Here is a 25,468-nt window from a genome sequence, read left to right as displayed (position 1 = left end):
TCTACTTGTGTTTGTAAGTTGTAATCAAAATATCATGATCAATCTACTTGTGTTTGTAAGTTGTAATCAAAATATCATGTTCAATCTACTTGTGTTTGTAAGTTGTAGTCATAATATCATATTCAATCTACTTGTGTTTGTAAGTTGTAATCAAAATATCATGTTCAATCTACTTGTGCTTGTAAGTTGTAATCAAAATATCATGTTCAATCTACTTGTGTTTGTAAGTTGTAATCAAAATATCATGTTCAATCTACTTGTGTTTGTAAGTTGTAATCAAAATATCATGTTCAATCTACTTGTGTTTGTAAGTTGTAATCAAAATATCATGATCAATCTACTTGTGTTTGTAAGTTGTAATCAAAATATCATGTTCAATCTACTTGTGTTTGTAAGTTGTAGTCATAATATCATGTTCAATCTACCTGTGTTTGTAAGTTGTAATCAAAATATCATGTTCAATCTACCTGTGTTTGTAAGTTGTAATCAAAATATCATGTTCATTCTACTTATGTTTCTAAGTTGTAATCAAAATATCATGTTCAATCTACTTGTGTTTGTAAGTTGTAATCAAAATATCATGTTCAATCTACTTGTGTTTGTAAGTTGTAATCAAAATATCATGTTCAATCTAATTGTGTTTGTAACTTGTAATCAAAATATCATGTTCAATCTACTTGTATTTGTAAGTTGTAATCAAAATATCATGTTCAATCTACTCGTGTTTGTAAGTTGTCATCAAAATATCATGTTCAATCTACTTGTGTTTGTAAGTTGTAGTCATAATATCATATTCAATCTACTTGTGTTTGTAAGTTGTAATCAAAATATCATGTTCAATCTACTTGTGTTTGTAAGTTGTAATCAAAATATCATGATCAATCTACTTGTGTTTGTAAGTTGTAATCAAAAAATCATGTTCAATCTACTTGTGTTTGTAAGTTGTAATCAAAATATCATGTTCAATCTACTCGTGTTTGTAAGTTGTAATCAAAATATCATGTTCAATCTACTTGTGTTTGTAAGTTGTAATCAAAATATCATGTTCAATCTACTTGTGTTTGAAAGTTGTAATCAAAATATCATGTTCAATCTACCTGTGTTTGTAAGTTGTAATCAAAATATCAAGTTCAATATACTCGTGTTTGTAAGTTGTAATCAAAATATCATGTTCAATCTACTCGTGTTTGTAAGTTGTAATCAAAATATCATGTTCAATCTACCTGTGTTTGTAAGTTGTAATCAAAATATCATGTTCAATCTACTTGTGTTTGGAAGTTGTAATCAAAATATCATGTTCAATCTACTTGTGTTTGTAAGTTGTAATCAAAATATCATGTTCAATCTACTTGTGTTTGTAAGTTGTAATCAAAATATCATGTTCAGTCTACTTGTGTTTGAAAGTTGTAATCAAAATATCATGTTCAATCTACTCGTGTTTGTAAGTTGTAATCAAAATATCATGTTCAATCTACTCGTGTTTGTAAGTTGTAATCAAAATATCATGTTCAATCTACTTGTGTTTGAAAGTTGTAATCAAAATATCATGTTCAATCTACTCGTGTTTGTAAGCTGTAATCAAAATATCATGTTCAATCTACTCGTATTTGTAAGTTGTAATCAAAATATCATGTTCAATCTACTTGTGTTTGTAAGTTGTAATCAAAATATCATGTTCATTCTACTTATGTTTCTAAGTTGTAATCAAAATATCATGTTCAATCTACTTGTGTTTGTAAGTTGTAATCAAAATATCATGTTCAATCTACTTGTGTTTGTAAGTTGTAATCAAAATATCATATTCAATCTACTTGTGTTTTTAAGTTGTAATCAAAATATCATGTTCAATCTACCTGTGTTTGTAAGTTGTAATCAAAATATCATGTTCATTCTACTTATGTTTCTAAGTTGTAATCAAAATATCATGTTCAATCTACTTGTGCTTGTAAGTTGTAATCAAAATATCATGTTCAATCTACTTGTGTTTGTAAGTTGTAATCAAAATATCATGTTCAATCTACCTGTGTTTGAAAGTTGTAATCAAAATATCATGTTCAATCTACTTGTGTTTGTAAGTTGTAATCAAAATATCATGTTCAATCTACCTGTGTTTGTAAGTTGTAATCAAAATATCATGTTCAATCTACTTGTGCTTGTAAGTTGTAATCAAAATATCATGTTCAATCTACTTGTGTTTGTAAGTTGTAATCAAAATATCATGTTCAATCTACTTGTGTTTGTAAGTTGTAATCAAAATATCATGTTCAATCTACTTGTGTTTGTAAGTTGTAATCAAAATATCATGATCAATCTACTTGTGTTTGTAAGTTGTAATCAAAATATCATGTTCAATCTACTTGTGTTTGTAAGTTGTAGTCATAATATCATGTTCAATCTACCTGTGTTTGTAAGTTGTAATCAAAATATCATGTTCAATCTACCTGTGTTTGTAAGTTGTAATCAAAATATCATGTTCATTCTACTTATGTTTCTAAGTTGTAATCAAAATATCATGTTCAATCTACTTGTGTTTGTAAGTTGTAATCAAAATATCATGTTCAATCTACTTGTGTTTGTAAGTTGTAATCAAAATATCATGTTCAATCTAATTGTGTTTGTAAGTTGTAATCAAAATATCATGTTCAATCTACTTGTATTTGTAAGTTGTAATCAAAATATCATGTTCAATCTACTCGTGTTTGTAAGTTGTCATCAAAATATCATGTTCAATCTACTTGTGTTTGTAAGTTGTAGTCATAATATCATATTCAATCTACTTGTGTTTGTAAGTTGTAATCAAAATATCATGTTCAATCTACTTGTGTTTGTAAGTTGTAATCAAAATATCATGATCAATCTACTTGTGTTTGTAAGTTGTAATCAAAAAATCATGTTCAATCTACTTGTGTTTGTAAGTTGTAATCAAAATATCATGTTCAATCTACTCGTGTTTGTAAGTTGTAATCAAAATATCATGTTCAATCTACTTGTGTTTGTAAGTTGTAATCAAAATATCATGTTCAATCTACTTGTGTTTGAAAGTTGTAATCAAAATATCATGTTCAATCTACCTGTGTTTGTAAGTTGTAATCAAAATATCAAGTTCAATCTACTCGTGTTTGTAAGTTGTAATCAAAATATCATGTTCAATCTACTCGTGTTTGTAAGTTGTAATCAAAATATCATGTTCAATCTACTTGTGTTTGTATGTTGTAATCAAAATATCATGTTCAATCTACTCGTGTTTGTAAGTTGTAATCAAAATATCATGTTCAATCTACTCGTGTTTGTAAGTTGTAATCAAAATATCATGTTCAATCTACTTGTGTTTGTAAGTTGTAATCCAAATATCATGTTCAATCTACTTGTGTTTGTATGTTGTAATCAAAATATCATGTTCAATCTACCTGTATTTGTAAGTTGTAATCAAAATATCATGTTCAATCTACTTGTGTTTGTAAGTTGTAATCAAAATATCATGTTCAATCTACTTGTGTTCATAAGTTGTAATCAAAATATCATGATCAATCTACTTGTGTTTGTAAGTTGTAATCAAAATATCATGTTCAATCTACCTGTGTTTGTAAGTTGTAATCAAAATATCATGTTCGATCTACTTGTGTTTGTAAGTTGTAATCAAAATATCATGTTCAATCTACCTGTATTTGTAAGTTGTAATCAAAATATCATGTTCAATCTACTCGTGTTTGTAAGTTGTAATCAAAATATGTTCAATCTACTCGTGTTTGTAAGTTGTAATCAAAATATCATGTTCAATCTACTTGTGTTTGTAAGTTGTAATCAAAATATCATGTTCAATCTGCTTGTGTTTGTAAGTTGTAATCAAAATATCATGTTCAATCTACTTGTGTCTGTAAGTTGTAATCAAAATATCATGTTCAATCTACTTGTGTTTGTAAGTTGTAATCAAAATATCATGTTTTTTTACTTGTGTTTGTAAGTTGTAATCAAAATATCATGTTCAATCTACTTGTGTTTGTAAGTTGTAATCAAAATATCATGTTCAATCTCCTTGTGTTTGTAAGTTGTAATCAAAATATCATGTTCAATCTACTTGTGTTTGTAAGTTGTAATCAAAATATCATGTTCAATCTACTTGTGTTTGTAAGTTGTAATCAAAATATCATGTTAAATCTACTTGTGTTTGTAAGTTGTAATCAAAATATCATGTTCAATCTACTTGTGTTTGTAAGTTGTAATCAAAATATCATGTTCAATCTACTCGTGTTTGTAAGTTGTAATCAAAATATCATGTTCAATCTACTTGTGTAATCAAAATATCATGTTCAATCTACTCGTGTTTGTAAGTTGTAATCAAAATATCATGTTCAATCTACTTGTGTTTGTAAGTTGTAATCAAAATATCATGTTCAATCTACTTGTGTTTGTAAGTTGTAATCAAAATATCATGTTCAATCTACTCGTGTTTGAAAGTTGTAATCAAAATATCATGTTCAATCTACTTGTGTTTGTAAGTTGTAATCAAAATATCATGTTCAATCTACTTGTGTTTGAAAGTTGTAATCAAAATATCATGTTCAATCTACTCGTGTTTGTAAGTTGTAATCAAAATATCATGTTCAATCTACTCGTGTTTGTAAGTTGTAATCAAAATATCATGTTCAATCTACTTGTGTTTGTAAGTTGTAATCAAAATATCATGTTCAATCTACTTGTGTTTGTAAGTTGTAATCAAAATATCATGTTCAATCTACTCGTGTTTGAAAGTTGTAATCAAAATATCATGTTCAATCTACTTGTGTTTGTAAGTTGTAATCAAAATATCATGTTCAATCTACTTGTGTTTGAAAGTTGTAATCAAAATATCATGTTCAATCTACTCGTGTTTGTAAGTTGCAATCAAAATATCATGTTCAATCTACTCGTGTTTCTAAGTTGTAATCAAAATATCATGTTCAATCTACTTGTGTTTGAAAGTTGTAATCAAAATATCATGTTCAATCTACTCGTGTTTGTAAGCTGTAATCAAAATATCATGTTCAATCTACTCGTGTTTGTAAGTTGTAATCAAAATATCATGTTCAATCTACTTGTGTTTGTAAGTTGTAATCAAAATATCATGTTCATTCTACTTATGTTTCTAAGTTGTAATCAAAATATCATGTTCAATCCACTTGTGTTTGTAAGTTGTAATCAAAATATCATGTTCAATCTACTCGTGTTTGTAAGTTGTAATCAAAATATCATGTTCAATCTACTTGTGTTTGTAAGTTGTAATCAAAATATCATGTTCAATCTACTTGTGTTTGTAAGTTGTAATCAAAATATCATGTTCAATCTACTTGTGTTTGTAAGTTGTAATCAAAATATCATTTTCAATCTACTTGTGTTTGTAAGTTGTAATCAAAATATCATGTTCAATCTACTCGTGTTTGTAAGTTGTAATCAAAATATCATGTTCAATCTACTTATGTTTCTAAGTTGTAATCAAAATATCATGTTCAATATACTCGTGTTTGTAAGTTATAATCAAAATATCATGTTCAATCTACTTGTGTTTGGAAGTTGTAATCAAAATATCATGTTCAATCTACTTGTGTTTGTAAGTTGTAATCAAAATATCATGTTCAATCTACTTGTGTTTGAAAGTTGTAATCAAAATATCATGTTCAATCTACTCGTGTTTGTAAGTTGTAATCAAAATATCATGTTCAATCTACTCGTGTTTGTAAGTTGTAATCAAAATATCATGTTCAATCTACTTGTGTTTGAAAGTTGTAATCAAAATATCATGTTCAATCTACTCGTGTTTGTAAGCTGTAATCAAAATATCATGTTCAATCTACCTGTGTTTGTAAGTTGTAATCAAAATATCATGTTCATTCTACTTATGTTTCTAAGTTGTAATCAAAATATCATGTTCAATATACTTGTATTTGTAAGTTGTAATCAAAATATCATGTTCAATCTACTTGTGTTTGTAAGTTGTAATCAAAATATCATGTTCAATCTACTTGTGTTTGTAAGTTGTAATCCAAATATCATGTTCAATCTACTCGTGTTTGTAAGTTGTAATCAAAATATCATGTTCATCCTACTTATGTTTCTAAGTTGTAATCAAAATATCATGTTCAATATACTCGTGTTTGTAAGTTATAATCAAAATATCATGTTCAATCTACTTGTGTTTGTAAGTTGTAATCAAAATATCATGTTCAATCTACTTGTGTTTCTAAGTTGTATTCAAAATATCATATTCAATCTACCTGTGTTTGTAAGTTGTAATCAAAATATCATGTTCAATCTACTTGTGTTTGTAAGTTGTAATCAAAATATCATGTTCAATCTACCTGTGTTTGTAAGTTGTAATCAAAATATCAAGTTCAATCTACCTGTGTTTGTAAGTTGTAATCAAAATATCATGTTCAATCTACCTGTGTTTGTAAGTTGTAATCAAAATATCATGTTCAATCTACTTGTGTTTGTAAGTTGTAATCAAAATATCATGTTCAATCTACTTGTGTTTGTAAGTTGTAATCAAAATATCATGTTCAATCTACATGTGTTTGTAAGTTGTAATGAAAATATCATGTTCAATCTACTTGTGTTTGTAAGTTGTAATCAAAATATCATGTTCAATCTACTTGTGTTTGTAAGTTGTAATCAAAATATCATGTTCAATCTACTTGTGTTTGTAAGTTGTAATCAAAATATCATGTTCAATCTACTTGTGTTTGTAAGTTGTAATCAAAATATCATGTTCAATCTGCTTGTGTTTGTAAGTTGTAATCAAAATATCATGTTCAATCTACTTGTGTTTCTAAGTTGTAATCAAAATATCATGTTCAATCTACCTGTGTTTGTAAGTTGTAATCAAAATATCATGTTCAATCTACATGTGTTTCTAAGTTGTAATCAAAATATCATATTCAATCTACCTGTGTTTGTAAGTTGTAATCAAAATATCATGTTCAATCTACTTGTGTTTGTAAGTTGTAATCAAAATATCATGTTCAATCTACCTGTGTTTGTAAGTTGTAATCAAAATATCAAGTTCAATCTACCTGTGTTTGTAAGTTGTAATCAAAATATCATGTTCAATCTACCTGTGTTTGTAAGTTGTAATCAAAATATCATGTTCAATCTACTTGTGTTTGTAAGTTGTAATCAAAATATCATGTTCAATCTACTTGTGTTTGTAAGTTGTAATCAAAATATCATGTTCAATCTACTTGTGTTTGTAAGTTGTAATCAAAATATCATGTTCAATCTACTTGTGTTTGTAAGTTGTAATCAAAATATCATGTTCAATCTACTTGTGTTTGTAAGTTGTAATCAAAATATCATGTTCAATCTACTTGTGTTTGTAAGTTGTAATCAAAATATCATGTTCAAAATACTTGTGTATGTAAGTTGTAATCAAAATATCATGTTCAATCTACTCGTGTTTGTAAGTTGTAATCAAAATATCATGTTCAATCTACTTGTGTAATCAAAATATCATGTTCAATCTACTCGTGTTTGTAAGTTGTAATCAAAATATCATGTTCAATCTACTTGTGTTTGTAAGTTGTAATCAAAATATCATGTTCAATCTACTTGTGTTTGTAAGTTGTAATCAAAATATCATGTTCAATCGACTTGTGTTTGTAAGTTGTAATCAAAATATCATGTTCAATCTACTCGTGTTTGAAAGTTGTAATCAAAATATCATGTTCAATCTACTTGTGTTTGTAAGTTGTAATCAAAATATCATGTTCAATCTACTTGTGTTTGAAAGTTGTAATCAAAATATCATGTTCAATCTACTCGTGTTTGTAAGTTGTAATCAAAATATCATGTTCAATCTACTCGTGTTTGTAAGTTGTAATCAAAATATCATGTTCAATCTACTTGTGTTTGAAAGTTGTAATCAAAATATCATGTTCAATCTACTCGTGTTTGTAAGCTGTAATCAAAATATCATGTTCAATCTACTCGTGTTTGTAAGTTGTAATCAAAATATCATGTTCCATCTACTTGTGTTTGTAAGTTGTAATCAAAATATCATGTTCATTCTACTTATGTTTCTAAGTTGTAATCAAAATATCATGTTCAATCCACTTGTGTTTGTAAGTTGTAATCAAAATATCATGTTCAATCTACTCGTGTTTGTAAGTTGTAATCAAAATATCATGTTCACTCTACTTATGTTTCTAAGTTGTAATCAAAATATCATGTTCAATATACTTGTGTTTGTAAGTTGTAATCAAAATATCATGTTCAATCTACTTGTGTTTGTAAGTTGTAATAAAAATATCATGTTCAATCTACTTGTGTTTGTAAGTTGTAATCAAAATATCATGTTCAATCTACTTGTGTTTGTAAGTTGTAATCAAAATATCATGTTCAATCTACTTGTGTTTGTAAGTTGTAATCAAAATATCATGTTCAATCTACTCGTGTTTGTAAGTTGTAATCAAAATATCATGTTCATGCTACTTATGTTTCTAAGTTGTAATCAAAATATCATGTTCAATATACTCGTGTTTGTAAGTTATAATCAAAATATCATGTTCAATCTACTTGTGTTTGGAAGTTGTAATCAAAATATCATGTTCAATCTACTTGTGTTTGTAAGTTGTAATCAAAATATCATGTTCAATCTACTTGTGTTTGTAAGTTGTAATCAAAATATCATGTTCAGTCTACTTGTGTTTGAAAGTTGTAATCAAAATATCATGTTCAATCTACTCGTGTTTGTAAGTTGTAATCAAAATATCATGTTCAATCTACTCGTGTTTGTAAGTTGTAATCAAAATATCATGTTCAATCTACTTGTGTTTGAAAGTTGTAATCAAAATATCATGTTCAATCTACTCGTGTTTGTAAGCTGTAATCAAAATATCATGTTCAATCTACTCGTGTTTGTAAGTTGTAATCAAAATATCATGTTCAATCTACTTGTGTTTGTAAGTTGTAATCAAAATATCATGTTCATTCTACTTATGTTTCTAAGTTGTAATCAAAATATCATGTTCAATCTACTTGTGTTTGTAAGTTGTAATCAAAATATCATGTTCAATCTACTCATGTTTGTAAGTTGTAATCAAAATATCATGTTCATTCTACTTATGTTTCTAAGTTGTAATCAAAATATCATGTTCAATATACTTGTGTTTGTAAGTTGTAATCAAAATATCATGTTCAATCTACTTGTGTTTGTAAGTTGTAATCAAAATATCATGTTCAATCTACCTGTGTTTGTAAGTTGTAATCAAAATATCATGTTCAATATACTTGTGTTTGTAAGTTGTAATCAAAATATCATGTTCAATCTACTTGTGTTTGTAAGTTGTAATCAAAATATCATGTTCAATCTACTTGTGTTTGTAAGTTGTATTCAAAATATCATGTTCAATCTACTTGTGTTTGTAAGTTGTAATCAAAATATCATGTTCAATCTACTTGTGTTTGTAAGTTGTAATCAAAATATCATGTTCAATCTCCTCGTGTTTGTAAGTTGTAATCAAAATATCATGTTCATTCTACTTATGTTTCTAAGTTGTAATCAAAATATCATGTTCAATATACTCGTGTTTGTAAGTTATAATCAAAATATCATGTTCAATCTACTTGTGTTTGTAAGTTGTAATCAAAATATCATGTTCAATCTACTTGTGTTTCTAAGTTGTAATCAAAATATCATATTCAATCTACCTGTGTTTGTAAGTTGTTATCAAAATATCATGTTCAATCTACTTGTGTTTGTAAGTTGTAATCAAAATATCATGTTCAATCTACTCGTGTTTGTAAGTTGTAATCAAAATATCATGTTCAATCTACTTGTGTTTGTAAGTTGTAATCAAAATATCATGTTCAATCTACTTGTGTTTGTAAGTTGTAATCAAAATATCATGTTCAATCGACTTGTGTTTGTAAGTTGTAATCAAAATATCATGTTCAATCTACTCGTGTTTGAAAGTTGTAATCAAAATATCATGTTCAATCTACTTGTGTTTGTAAGTTGTAATCAAAATATCATGTTCAATCTACTTGTGTTTGAAAGTTGTAATCAAAATATCATGTTCAATCTACTCGTGTTTGTAAGTTGTAATCAAAATATCATGTTCAATCTACTCGTGTTTGTAAGATGTAATCAAAATATCATGTTCAATCTACTTGTGTTTGAAAGTTGTAATCAAAATATCATGTTCAATCTACTCGTGTTTGTAAGCTGTAATCAAAATATCATGTTCAATCTACTCGTGTTTGTAAGTTGTAATCAAAATATCATGTTCCATTTACTTGTGTTTGTAAGTTGTAATCAAAATATCATGTTCATTCTACTTATGTTTCTAAGTTGTAATCAAAATATCATGTTCAATCCACTTGTGTTTGTAAGTTGTAATCAAAATATCATGTTCAATCTACTCGTGTTTGTAAGTTGTAATCAAAATATCATGTTCATTCTACTTATGTTTCTAAGTTGTAATCAAAATATCATGTTCAATATACTTGTGTTTGTAAGTTGTAATCAAAATATCATGTTCAATCTACTTGTGTTTGTAAGTTGTAATCAAAATATCATGTTCAATCTACTTGTGTTTGTAAGTTGTAATCAAAATCTCATGTTCAATCTACTTGTGTTTGTAAGTTGTAATCAAAATATCATGTTCAATCTACTTGTGTTTGTAAGTTGTAATCAAAATATCATGTTCAATCTACTCATGTTTGTAAGTTGTAATCAAAATATCATGTTCATTCTACTTATGTTTCTAAGTTGTAATCAAAATATCATGTTCAATATACTCGTGTTTGTAAGTTATAATCAAAATATAATGTTCAATCTACTTGTGTTTGGAAGTTGTAATCAAAATATCATGTTCAATCTACTTGTGTTTGTAAGTTGTAATCAAAATATCATGTTCAATCTACTTGTGTTTGTAAGTTGTAATCAAAATATCATGTTCAATCTACTTGTGTTTGAAAGTTGTAATCAAAATGTCATGTTCAATCTACTCGTGTTTGTAAGTTGTAATCAAAATATCATGTTCAATCTACTCGTGTTTGTAAGTTGTAATCAAAATATCATGTTCAATCTACTTGTGTTTGAAAGTTGTAATCAAAATATCATGTTCAATCTACTCGTGTTTGAAAGTTGTAATCAAAATATCATGTTCAATCTACTCGTGTTTGTAAGTTGTAATCAAAATATCATGTTCAATCTACTCGTGTTTGTAAGTTGTAATCAAAATATCATGTTCTTCTACTTATGTTTCTAAGTTGTAATCAAAATATCATGTTCAATCTACTTGTGTTTGTAAGTTGTAATCAAAATATCATGTTCAATCTACTCATGTTTGTAAGTTGTAATCAAAATATCATGTTCAATCTACTCATGTTTGTAAGTTGTAATCAAAATATCATGTTCATTCTACTTATGTTTCTAAGTTGTAATCAAAATATCATGTTCAATATACTTGTGTTTGTAAGTTGTAATCAAAATATCATGTTCAATCTACTTGTGTTTGTAAGTTGTAATCAAAATATCATGTTCAATCTACTTGTGTTTGTAAGTTGTATTCAAAATATCATGTTCAATCTACTTGTGTTTGTAAGTTGTAATCAAAATATCATGTTCAATCTACTTGTGTTTGTAAGTTGTAATCAAAATATCATGTTCAATCTACTCGTGTTTGTAAGTTGTAATCAAAATATCATGTTCATTCTACTTATGTTTCTAAGTTGTAATCAAAATATCATGTTCAATATACTCGTGTTTGTAAGTTATAATCAAAATATCATGTTCAATCTACTTGTGTTTGTAAGTTGTAATCAAAATATCATGTTCAATCTACTTGTGTTTCTAAGTTGTAATCAAAATATCATATTCAATCTACCTGTGTTTGTAAGTTGTAATCAAAATATCATGTTCAATCTACTTGTGTTTGTAAGTTGTAATCAAAATATCATGTTCAATCTACTTGTGTTTGTAAGTTGTAATCAAAATATCATGTTCAATCTACCTGTGTTTGTAAGTTGTAATCAAAATATCAAGTTCAATCTACTTGTGTTTGTAAGTTGTAATCAAAATATCATGTTCAATCTACTTGTGTTTGTAAGTTGTAATCAAAATATCATGTTCAATCTACTTGTGTTTGTAAGTTGTAATCAAAATATCATGTTCAATCTACCTGTGTTTGTAAGTTGTAATCAAAATATCAAGTTCAATCTACCTGTGTTTGTAAGTTGTAATCAAAATATCATGTTCAATCTACCTGTGTTTGTATGTTGTAATCAAAATATCAAGAAGTATTCTTTGAGGCATCGTCATCACAAAAAGTGGAAAACAATCAGGGTTTTGTTTATGGAGATTAATGGATTATTGCATTGAGCAACTGTACGTTAAAATAAATATAACTGAAATTAATCCCAAACCTTTACTTTCTTTTTGCTGTCTATACTCCCCGGTAGCCCCCGACCTCTCCCATTGCCCCCCTCGATCTTCTTCCTCTTTCTTTCGGTAGTTTTACTTGCTTATATGTGGTTAGGCCTGGTGGTGGCTTAACGGTTAAGGTGGCTGGATTAAGATCTTCGGGTTTTGAGTTTGAACCCTTGTCGTGCTGTTGAAATAACACCAGCTGGGTTGTTGACTCAGCCTGCCATCCTTCTGAGGTCGGCAGAATGAGTTCCACCTTCCTGGGGTAATCGGCGCCTGCAGAACTACGTAACTTCCGGTTAGTGCACCCTTCGCGACAACAGTCACGTGATTGGATACGTTGAAAACAAACCACAAGAGGGCACGTGTTACAGCCGGAAATGATTTAAACGGTGTAGGTTATTTGATCATAACTCGCTTAATTCTTGTCTGATCTTTAAAATTTTAACTTTCCGACAAGCTAGAAGTAATTCTCTTTCTAACAATATAAAGTTTTATGAAAAACAAGCATTCTGAGTATTGCGCTGCAATACATGTCCCCTACCGGCAGTCTGTCGTCCGGAAAACTGTTGGGGAAATTACCAAGGGTTATTTACCCACAGGTTCTGAATCGTTCCCAATCGCAAATTACCTCAGGACGGGCTCACCTGTGATTCGCACTCGGGACTTCGATTTATACACCTTGCAGACAGGTCAGCAGAAGCACGACAAAATGCGAGTTGTTGATAAAGAACCTTTCGAGTCGCTAAATATCAGTAATTTATTATATTTTCCGGTTCACGATCAATGATCGATGTGTATATATAAATGTTGCTTGGCTTGGCTCCACCCCTCCGGAAAGCGCGGCGCACTGTATCATACTGTTGACGTTCGCGAGATGAGGCTGAGGGCGCCCGGTGCGGCTTGAGGAGAACTCTAGAATAAACAAGAGATATCCATATTTTAAAAATACTTTCGTTTAATTAACGATATCTGCCAAACCACGTGCCCTATCGCAAATTCCAAAAAGACATTTTAGTAGACTGACATGCTGAACAGATCTGTGAAGTTTCCCCTCGATTGGATCAAAAATGAGGGAGGATCTCGGTTTTAAAGGTTCATGCTTAAAAACGTCATAACTCTGAAACCATGTGACGCATGACGTCATGCTCGCTGACTTTTTTGTTCGTCATGGGTATGCGATTCTGCCTGCAAAGTTTGGCCTCGATCTGTTCAGCCGTTGCAGAGAAAAAGGGGTTTTCGTGTTTTCACGAAAAACAATATGGCGGCCGAACCACGTGACCTCTGACGTCATAATTACCATTAAAATATTCTCCAGACCAAGTCCCTCCTATGGTGAAAATTTGATCTCAATCGGTCCAATTATTGCAGAGAAATTGGTTTTTAAAGGAAATTAAAACTTAAAATGGCACTGAGTTAAGGATCATCAGAATTATCAGAATTCCCAAAGTTCAAAGTGCCATAACTTTGTCAAAAATGATCGAAACGTCGTGAAGTTCGAACCTGATCTGTAACTTATCATGAGGAAACCATGTGCCAAGTTTGAAATCATTAGCATTAAGCGTTTAGAAAAAAAAAGTCCGGAAAACTGTGCTTTGCGTGACGGACTGACAGTCTGACGGTCTGACGGACTGACGGACGGAGGGACGGCGTGCAAACCCATCGCCCCTTCCAGTGTACACCGGTAGGGGACGAATAATACGGAATGTTTGTTTAGCCGCCCGCGGAACTACGTAACTTCCGGTTAGTGCACCCTTCGCGACAACAGTCACGTGATTGGATACGTTGAAAACAAACCACAAAAGGGCACGTGTTACAGCTTACATCCGGTAGTCTCGCCCACACCTATACGCCATTCGTGTATCCTGCGTCGGAGTGGCGACCCGTCCAGGATTGTACTCCTTCGCCAATGTTCAAAGCTGCCACCACAGCTCCTATGTGCGTCATGGCGTGAAAGGAACGGTTATTATTTTATATGTGGTTATAAATAAGGGTTTTCCATAGTTTCAATATTCCCTGTCAGCATTAAGGATACGGCTCACTCTGTTTTGCCAAAGTGCAGAAGATTTAAAAAAAAAAATTTGTATACAAGATCGAGGCTCGTGTAAGAGCTAACATTAATCACAAAAAAAACGGACACACGAAACATAATAAAGGAAGTGGGAGACAAGATGGGGAGAGAGAGGGAAGCACACAAGTACAGCAGCAGAGAACAGGGACATCGAGAGATCTGTGGGAGGGAGAGGGCTTGGGGGGAGGAGGCACGGGAAGGGGGAGGGGTGGGAGAGGTATAAAGCACATACACTGCTCGGACTTCCAGGAAGGAAGTCGGTATTTTCAAAAAGGGTTTTTCAATGTTTTTCAAGTCACAGCCCATCGGCTTGAATTCTGGCTTGCATATTTCCCTGGAGGTGTTGTTGACCTTGGTGATCTCAGTAAAGATCTCTCGTATTCCTTGATTGCCATACTCTTCTGCACCCCTCTTTATCTGCCCCCTTTCCTATGATTATCTGTTCCTGACACTTAAAGTGGCCACACAGTAATTTCCAACAGCAGGGTGGCCTGGAGAGAAAACATTGCGCATCACAATTGGGTTTTTTTACCATTGGAAGATACGAGTATTTGTTTACTCCATAACCTTTGTAAGCCCTCCCACCTGCATCAAGTGATCATGTTGCACCTGTTTCTTACAAAACGCAGAAAATCAGCCGCACCCCTTGGAGCACATTTCACCGAGTCAAGTCATTAAACAGATGTCACACAATGATGAATGTGAAAAATAGGGAACAAAGTACTCATAAATTACCATCATCAGTCGGTGTAATAGCCAGGCTCATTATATCAAAGGATTAAATTTAAAACCAGTAATCTATAATAATAAAAAAGAGTGCTTGTCTGTCAGTCAGTCAGTCTCCTCCATAACTTTTTGAAATTAAGCATTTGTTTTTTAAACTTTTTGAATCTTTAAATTTAAACACCCATTTTGAAGACAGTTTACCGGCTAAATTAAAACAAAACATACTTTATCCTTGGTCAGTCCACGATCCCTCGCAGGGTTCTCAAGCTTTGTTTCGGCCTGCTCAAAGACACCTATTGCCTTGGAACAGCCGCAATGGCTTCTTGAGGATTAAAGTGCTGAATTTTTTTTTCACTTTCCTCACTCATATCATCGAATGTCTGATCTTCATACCTACAAATCACTGCATACATCGTTTTTTGTGCAGATGCTATATTTTTTAATTAGTTATGTATTAGGTTAGGGGCATATTTGGATGGAACTTAGTGAACAGGGTGGGTAAGTGACATAATTGTGTATGTTTTTATATCCATACTCATATACTGTTCTCACAAACTTCAATTCTTCTCCTCCTTTTATCTTTTTTACCTTGTTTTTTTCACTCACTTTTCTACCCTCGTTTTCGTTTTCGATTGCTTACACTTGTTACATATTTAGGTGAATGTATGTAAATTACCATGCAGGTCTTTGCTTCCGTGTGTAGTATATTAAGTTGTTGTGTAGTTGTTGTGGTTGGAGGGTCAGGAGCCCTTCTGAAAGAGTGGCAGGAAACGGAAGTGGCCGGAAGCGGAAGTGACGGAAAGGGAGGAAAAAGACACGAGGGAAAGGAAGGTTTTTCTTCTTCCTCGCCCCGCGACGACGAGAAGGTGGAATCGACCTTACGCTGCGCGGAAAACGCGCCGTTGCGAAACGTCTGGCGAGAGGAGTTACCTGGGCGGTAAATACCTTTTGACACGTCCAGTCACCGTGAGTTCGTGCACGAAACCAAGCGTCCGGGACAGTTTGCCCCGTCTACAAAGACGCGTACGGGTCCGCACGTTGGGCCTCGCTCGCGTCGGAAGCCGCGCTGGGTTTTGCCCCGTCTACAAAGACGCGTACGGGTCCGCACTTGGGGCCTCGCGCACGTTGGACGCCGCGCTGGGTTTGCCCCGTGGCTTGGCAAGGAGGTGCGCTGCAGCCGCGGCCCCAGTCCGAGACGGCACGTTTAGAGCACGTCCGCCCGGGGCTCGTTCAACCGCCCGTGTGCGGAGAGGAGAGACATTGACCACGGAGGGAGTCAGGAGTGGGGCTCACGTGAGGAATGTATAAGATTAAGATGGCCATCTTAGAGTTTGTGTAGATGAGTTCACATGGTTGTAATATTGATTGTGCCTGGTTGTGTATTGTTGATTGCTCGGGGAAAATCTCCGTGGTTGTGTCTTTGAAAGTGTTTGGTATCATTACCATTGGAAATATATACTTGCACATCAGTTGTCGCCTGGGTGAAATTCCTATGGATTGCGTGGCGAATGCGCCTATATAATACTATTTGCTGGCGAAGGTCCTCTCACGGTCCGGGGGTCACCGAGACCTGGTATGCACTGAGGGGACCACGTAACAGAATTGGGGGCTCGTCCAAATTACGATTTGCGGTTTCGCAATTGGGTCTACGTCCGGGATCTAAAAGTGTATAAAATAATAAAATAATAATATTTTTGGTAATTAAAATTTATTAATTAATTATTAATTGGTAATATTTTTTTTTGAGAAATTGGGGAAAGTCTTGGGGTGAAGGTTAACAGGTGTTAACGATAGGCACCATGGCGTTTGTGGCACAGAACTTTGGGGTAACCCCGAGTGAGGCACAGTTCCGAGCGTTGCTAAAGTCGGATCTCTTGAAATTGGCCAAACATTTTAACTTGGAGGTCCGAACTAATTTGAGGAAGGCAGAGTTGCAGGCCACGGTGATACAATCTATGGTGGGATTAGGAACATGGGACGAGTTAGCCTGGGAGTGGCTACCCGAAGAACCAGAAGACGTTGAGCTCCGGAAACTGGAGTTGCAATTACGGAGCCAGGAACGGATAAAAGAAGAGGAAAGGAAAGCAGAAAAGGAAAGAGCAGAAGAAGAAAGGAAAGCAGAAGAGAGAAGAGAAGAGAAACAAGCACAAGAAAGGAGAGTGGAACGAGAACTCCAGGAAAGGTTAGCAGAAGAAGAAAGGAAAGCAGAAAAGGAAAGAGCAGAAGAAGAAAGGAAAGCAGAAAAGGAAAGAGCAGAAGAGGAAAGGAAAGCAGAAGAGAGGAGAGAAGAGAAACAAGCAGAGGAAAGGAGAGTGGAAAGAGAACTCCAGGAAAGAAGAGAAAAGGAACAAGCAGAGGAAAGGAGAGCTGCAAGGGACCTCGAAGCAGAGGAGAGAAAAGCGGAAAGGAAATTAAAGGAACGTGACATGCAGCTTCAGCAAGAAATCAAATTCAAGGAGCTGGAGTTAATGAGAGAACGGGGAGAGGCACCACCCTTGCTGACGGGGTCGACACCTAACCAGAAAACCTGGGATGTGGGCAGACATGTGAGGCTGGTTCCACCGTTCAGTGAAAAAGAAGTCGCGAAATTTTTTCCACACTTTGAGAAAGTGGCTCGACAATTAAACTGGCCGGAGGAGGCATGGACCATACTCGTGCAAAGTGTGCTGGTGGGGAAAGCTCAGGAAATTTATTCGGCGCTACCAATGGACCAATGTGCAGATTATGAGGTACTGAAGAAGCACATCCTCAAAGCCTATGAGTTGGTTCCGGAAGCTTACAGGCAAAAATTCAGGAATGCCAGGAAGAGGGAGAGTGAGACCCATGTGGAGTTTGCCAGAGTGAAAGAGAACATGTTTGATCGGTGGTGTGAGTCAAAAGGAGTCGGGAAAGACTTCGAGACATTGCGGGACTTGATCCTGGTGGAGGAATTCCAGCAGTGTGTCCACGAGGACATCAAAGTGTACCTGCAGGAAAAGAAGGTACCAAAGTTGTGGGACGCAGCCACCATGGCAGATGATTATGCCTTAACCCACCGAATAGGGGTCCACGAACCTAACTCCTCGCCTAGATCTCCGCAGGGGAGGTGGGGAACAGCAGGTGCGGAGAACGACCATACATGGCGGCGGCCTCGAGATGATTATGGGGACAACTATGATACCCCACCGGTTCGAAATCAGAGGGATGCGGGCCCAAGACAAACTTATAGTTCGGGGGGCCCGAGGCAGACCCCGAGTTTTTCCTCCGGGCCTACTTGCGCGTTTTGCAAAAAACCTGGACACTTGATGTCCAGTTGTTACCTCATGAAAAGGGACAACCCAGAGCGGAGTCCGACTATTACAACTCCGAATGCGATGGCTAGCGTAAGAAATCGCCATCAAGAGGGTTACCAACCATTTATTTCCGAGGGGTTTGTGTCACTGGATGGAGCCTCGACTAACCGGAGACCGGTTAGGATATTGAGAGACACAGGGGCCCATCAATCTTTAATGCTTGAAGGCATTTTGCCATGGTCCGAGGAGACGGCAACGAGGGATAGTGTTCGTTTACAGGGGATCGGGGGCGGTGTTAGGGCTCCCCTTCAGGTCATCCAGTTGGAGTCCGATTTGGTGTCAGGACCGGTCACCGTCGGTTTACAAGCCACGTTTCCTGTAGAGGGTGTATCTGTGGTTCTCGGGAATGATTTGGCCGGGGGTCAAGTTTATGGTAACCTGAGGGTTGATAAAGAGCCCAGCAGGGAAAATAACACCACACCAGCTCGGGATGGTGACAAAAGTGCCAAGTTATTTGTAGGGGGACTGAACTTCAAAACAGAGGAAGAAGTTCTGACCTCTGTCTTCAACAGATATGGGCCGCTGGTGGAAGTGCGGTTGGTAAGAGACTGGGAAACGCAACAGTCAAGAGGGTTCGGCTTTGTCACGTTTGCCAGCACAAAAGACGCCAGAGAGGCAGAGAAGAATTGGAATGGCAAGGATTTGGAGGGTCGGACCATAACAGTAGGGAAGGCATTTCGTAGGCGTCGAGAGGTCTACAGGAGAGGACAACTGGGCGGTAGTTTTGGTGGTGGCCGCAGTCAATATTATTATGGAGGCTCCCTGAGTTACGGCCGCTCCCGAAGGAAGAATTGGCAAAGTAGTGGCCGAGAAGAAGACCGGTATTCAGGGGACTACAGGGACCAGTGGTCCCACCCTAATTATTAGGGACGTTCTGAGAAGTTGAAGCACTGAAGGCGGCGGAGCCGCCGAGCCAAGATTCCTACACGAATTAACCGTGAACGCCGTTCCTAAAGGCGTCCATGTAGTGAACTTTCCTGCACGGACTAACCGTGAACTCCACGTTCCTCAAGGCGCCCATGTAGAGAACTTTCCTGCACGGACTAACCGTGAACTCCACGTTCCTCAAGGCGCCCATGTAGAGAACTTTCCTGCACGGACTAACCGTGAACTCCGCGTTCCTAAAGGCATCCATGTAGTGAATACTCGGCTTGGCCTCCCGGAAAAGTGCTATCGAGTGGCTTAACTGGCTTTATTTTTAAGTGATAACTGTGCCCGGGGGGAACTGATAATGTGGGGGGGTTGAGTTATCTGGTTGTTTCTCCAAATTGGCCGGCAAAGAAAGTTTTCGCTGGGTTCAAACTTTCTTTCTTGAAGGGGGGGAGTGTTACATATTTAGGTGAATGTATGTAAATTACCATGCAGGTCTTTGCTTCCGTGTGTAGTATATTAAGTTGTTGTGTAGTTGTTGTGGTTGGAGGGTCAGGAGCCCTTCTGAAAGAGTGGCAGGAAACGGAAGTGGCCGGAAGCGGAAGTGACGGAAAGGGAGGAAAAAGACACGAGGGAAAGGAAGGTTTTTCTTCTTCCTCGCCCCGCGACGACGAGAAGGTGGAATCGACCTTACGCTGCGCGGAAAACGCGCCGTTGCGAAACGTCTGGCGAGAGGAGTTACCTGGGCGGTAAATACCTTTTGACACGTCCAGTCACCGTGAGTTCGTGCACGAAACCAAGCGTCCGGGACAGTTTGCCCCGTCTACAAAGACGCGTACGGGTCCGCACGTTGGGCCTCGCTCGCGTCGGAAGCCGCGCTGGGTTTTGCCCCGTCTACAAAGACGCGTACGGGTCCGCACTTGGGGCCTCGCGCACGTTGGACGCCGCGCTGGGTTTGCCCCGTGGCTTGGCAAGGAGGTGCGCTGCAGCCGCGGCCCCAGTCCGAGACGGCACGTTTAGAGCACGTCCGCCCGGGGCTCGTTCAACCGCCCGTGTGCGGAGAGGAGAGACATTGACCACGGAGGGAGTCAGGAGTGGGGCTCACGTGAGGAATGTATAAGATTAAGATGGCCATCTTAGAGTTTGTGTAGATGAGTTCACATGGTTGTAATATTGATTGTGCCTGGTTGTGTATTGTTGATTGCTCGGGGAAAATCTCCGTGGTTGTGTCTTTGAAAGTGTTTGGTATCATTACCATTGGAAATATATACTTGCACATCAGTTGTCGCCTGGGTGAAATTCCTATGGATTGCGTGGCGAATGCGCCTATATAATACTATTTGCTGGCGAAGGTCCTCTCACGGTCCGGGGGTCACCGAGACCTGGTATGCACTGAGGGGACCACGTAACACACTGAACAACAAAGATTATACTACTCGGGTAGAAACATATGTTCTAGACTAAATCGAGGATTCTGATTCTGAATGTGAAGTCAGAATTTTCTCAGCACGTCAGGATTTCGAGTTGTACATATGGTCCAATTACAGTAGCTTGCCCTGGTGGGTGATTTTGAGTGATCATAAATTATTAATTTTTGTATTTTTTGTTTCAATTATAGCAATACAACTGTTGTGGAATATTACTTCTCATAAAAGAGCTTTGGAATGCACTTTAAATTATTTAAAAATTGGATGAAAACTGACCAAGCTATGAATTTTAAAGTGAAATTTTCCATGCGGCATCGCAATTTTTCGTGCCGCTTCCGTGCTGAGCTGAGAGTTTATAACTTGAAACTAAAATGTTTAAATTAAATGTATCTATTTTAAGAATGTATCAAGTTTGGAATTCATATCATGCTAATAGTATCTATAAATTTTCAGGTTATAACCTAATATATTTTTCTGTATATTTTCATGTTAGGCATATTTTACTACAGGCATCATGAATAGACGAGGCTGTGCGAATCACCCTTATATCTTTTGTTATATCTGTGGGAAATACACTCCAAGTAGCCAGAACAAGCACTGTACCAAGAGGGTGAAAGCTGCTTACAAGTATTATATTCAATGTAAAATAGGAAACCAAGAATAGAGCTGGGCACCTCATGTTTGCTGCACCGTGTGTAACTCGGGGCTTACGCAGTGGTTGAGTGGCAAAATGAAGGGAATGCCTTTTGCTGTGCCAATCATATGGCATGAGCCAAGGAATCATCACTCTTACTGCTACTTTTGTATGACAAATATTTCTGGTTTCTCAACGAAAATCAAAGTCAAAAATTGTATATCCAGATTGAAAGTCTGCTCTGCAGCCGGTCCCCCATGACTCGGATTCTCCTGTGCCAGTTCCACCAGAAGCTGCTGCAGGTGAAAGCGATGACAACTCTGACGATGCTATGGTTCATATGGATGAACTGTACGAACCTGAGTCTGAAGGAAAGAAGCCACACTTGCTAAATCAAGAAGAATTAAACGATCTAGTGAGAGACCTGAAATTGTCAAAGGAGAAGGCTGAAGTGTTGGGCTCCAAACTACAGCCATGGAATCTCCTAGAGGAAGGAACCAAAATTTCCCACTTCCGTGATCGCCAAACAAACTTAGCTGCCGTTTTAAAGATAGAAAATGATGTTTGTTTCTGTGCTGATGTTGATGGTTAAACTAAGAGTTAAATTCGGTTCAACCCAAACATGATGGGTGATTACTGCTGGTTCCTGCTATGATTTATGGGAGCGAGACATGGGTAATGAACGTAGAGCAGCAACGAAGCCTGGAAAGGGTGGAAATGCGAATGGTTCGGTGGATGTGTGGAGTATCGTTGAGAGAGAGGAAGACAAATGATGAATTGCGAAAGATGATGGGAATCGAGCCTGTGATTGATGCTGTGAAGAGAAACAGGTTGAGATGGTTTGGTCATGTGTTGAGGAAGGATGAAAGTGACTGGTTGAGAAGAGTGATGGAAATGAATGTAGAAGGAAGTGGAGGACGGGGAAGACCGAGAAAGACTTGGCTAAAGATGGTGGAAGAAGAAATGCGGGCAAGGGGGTTAACAAGGAGAGATGCAGAAAATAGGGCAAAATGGAGAAGATTGTCATGGGGACCGCAAGGCTAACCCCCGCTCTCGCAGGTAAAATGGCCTTCAAAATGCATGTTGTTGTTGTTGTTGTCCTACAATGGGAGACCAATTCCATACACAAGCGCAAGAGCAGGTGTCTCACACACTTCTGAACGCGTCTGAACAGTGCCTACACTCACTATATTACAAGGAAGAGTGTAAACTTGAAGTGTTGTTTCTGAATCACTCACAATGGGGCAGATTTCCCTCTCAAGTTTACATGCTTCCTAAAATTACAATGTTCCAATGTTTTATTAACTTATTTTTCTGGAACTTGTTTATGTTCTTGGTTTGTATATTACACATTATACATGGAGATCAATCACTGTTATCTAAATATAACGTGAAAGTAATTACGAAGCACTGATATTAGATGTACAATGTGGCGATCTGCAATAATAATGTATCTAATATAGCATGCCGGGTATCATTAAAACATTACACATTTTGAAAACCTGACGTGCTGGCTAAATTCTGACTACAGATTTGAAATCAGCGGCCCAGCTTTAGCCAACAACACCTGCATTTCCCTTTGTAGCAGATGAAAAGTTTTTTCCCCCCAGTGTTATTGTTGTTTTCCGATTGCATTTCCATTATTATCACTTGTTTCATGGACGTTTGTATTCTTGTGTTTTCTTTGCTCTCATGCCCTGAAAGGAGTCGAAGAGTCAATAAAATCATTAATTCATGATCTCTTTCCTGCATATCTTCCATTCTGAACAGCCTTGGAGAGTGCCGAGGAGCTGATGGTGTCAGAGCGTTCAACCACAGGTTTTCGTGTCACCTGGAAAGCAGCACCAGGCCCGGTTGTGGGGTATCGTGTGTCCCATCGACGTAAAGGGCATCGTGGTCGGCCTAGTGTTCTTCGAGCACCCAGAAATGTGACAAGTGCTCGCTTACGACGACTGCAGCCCGGAACAACATACGACCTGCGTGTGCTGCCCATGTATAATGATTGGCAGGGCCAACCACGTTCTGGGAAGGGCAGCACTTTAAAATGTGAGTATGAAGAAATGAACTTCCGGGGAATGCATTTATTAACAGTGATTTTTGTATGTTCTTGGAATCTAACCAAATGTCAAATTTTTGATGTTTTTGTGCATATGTTTCTGATACACTGTTATGTGCAGCTAATTAAGTAAAAGGGCATTCAGCTCATCTCTCTTGGACAAAAGTCATAATACATTCCGAGTTCCAAAGGTTATATGAACAATGAGTTAAATATACGTTTTATACAATTGTGTACAATTGTGTGTATATATATATAAATTTTTAAGTATATCTTCACACATATTCAAAATACAAAACCTCGTTATTTATTGGACTACTGGGAACTATTCTGAGAACATTATGAATGCCCCACATAGATTGTCTTGGAACTTAATTGTGGAACATATCTAGATGGTTAACCAATTTTTAGCTCACCTGGAATGTAGTTCGGAACATATCTAGATGGTTAACTGTTCTGGGGAGCTTATGGGATGGCGCGTTGTCTGCCTGCAAACACTTGCAACTTCTTCTCCGAAACTGCTGATGTGATTGTGACCAAACTTGGCCAAAATGATATTTGGTATATTGCAACTCTAGTTTGTTCATGGCATGAAAACATCAGGATCTATGGGGCTTTGGGGGGCCAAAGTGGGTCCAGGTTTGACACCCCAAATAGGTATTTGCTTTTTTTCTCAGAAACGACACACACAATTGCGATGGAACTTGACCACAACCGTCATCACTCGTGATGTATAAAAGTTTGCTCACGGCATGAAAAAAAAAAATCGAGGTCTAATGAGGTCTAATGGGGGATTTGAGCCCCGTAATGTAGGGATTTGCTCTCTTTTCCGAAACTACACATACAATTTTGATGAAACTTGATCATAAACTTCACTATCTGTGAGGTACCAAAGTTTTTTCACGACTTTAGAAAAATCGGGGTCTAATGGGATCTACGGGGGAGGGATATCTAAAAATTAATGAGAGAGGGATGGGAGGTGGGGGGTTGCCCCCCAACATAGGTTGTTTTTTTTGAAGTCTTATGATTATGTCAGTATGATTCTACTTGCTTCCTTGTCTCCTCACAACTATTGGAATTCGTTTAAAATACCGTGATACTGTTTAAAATAGCTTTAGTCGGTGTAGCTTACTGCTTTATTCAACCAGGTGAGCACTCAGAGGTATTGCCCCTCGTTTTTATGTACAGTATTGGAAATAATGATGGAAATGGGAAAAAAGAGGGCATCAAATGCAAAGTTGTTTTCACCCCCTGACTATTTGTCTGTCTGTCTGTAGTGTGAGAGAAGTGTAGTGCAGTGTGAGAAGTGTTATCATTTATGGGAGCGAGACATGGGTAATGAACGTAGAGCAGCAACGAAGGCTGGAAAGGGTGGAAATGCGAATGGTTTGGTGGATGTGCAGAGTATCGTTGAGAGAGAGGAAGACAAATGATGAATTGCGATAGATGATGGGAATAGAGCCTGTGATTGATGCTGTGAAGAGGAACAGGTTGAGATGGTTTGGTCATGTGTTGAGGAAGGATGAAAGTGACATGTTGAGAAGAGTGATGGAAATGAATGTAGAAGGAAGTAGAGGACGGGGAAGACCGAGAAAGACTTGGCTAAAGATGGTCGAAGAAGAAATGCGGGCAAGGGGGTTAACAAGGGGAGATGCAGAAAATTGGGCAAAATGGAGAAGATTGTCATGGGGCCCGCAAGGCTAACCCCCGCTCTAGCAGGGAAAATGGCCTTAAAATGACTGTTGTTTGTTGTTGTTTCTGTCGGTGAACAGGATATCTCAAAAAGTTGTGGATGGGTTTGGTTGAACTTTGTGGAGAGGTTGGGTGTGTGACAATGCAGAAATGATTACGTTTCAGTGAAGATCCGGACACGGATCCGGCTGATATTTTTTCAGTGATTCTTCACCATTGAGAGAGAGGGCCAAAATCGATATGTACCACGATATCTC

The 25,468-nt window shown here is 36.3% G+C and overlaps 1 protein-coding gene across 2 annotated transcripts in view; it reads left to right on the top strand.

Annotated features, from left to right (window-relative positions):
* The window catches only part of LOC137432912 (collagen alpha-1(XII) chain), a 305,761-nt gene that overhangs the window by 23,821 nt on the left and 256,472 nt on the right, over positions 1-25,468 (top strand). For both annotated transcript variants that reach the window (XM_078783725.1, XM_078783726.1), the window contains exon 5: positions 23,234-23,509. In XM_078783725.1, the coding sequence (XP_078639851.1) occupies positions 23,234-23,509 (276 nt within the window). The remainder of the gene's footprint in view (positions 1-23,233; positions 23,510-25,468) is intronic.

The sequence above is a fragment of the Myxine glutinosa genome, chromosome 8, assembly GCF_964187855.1.
Source record: "Myxine glutinosa chromosome 8, kmMyxGlut1.1, whole genome shotgun sequence".
Classification (NCBI taxonomy): Eukaryota; Metazoa; Chordata; class Myxini; order Myxiniformes; family Myxinidae; genus Myxine; species Myxine glutinosa.
The sequence above is the reverse complement of the archived record's forward strand: the minus strand, read 5'-3'. Positions and strand labels throughout refer to the sequence as shown.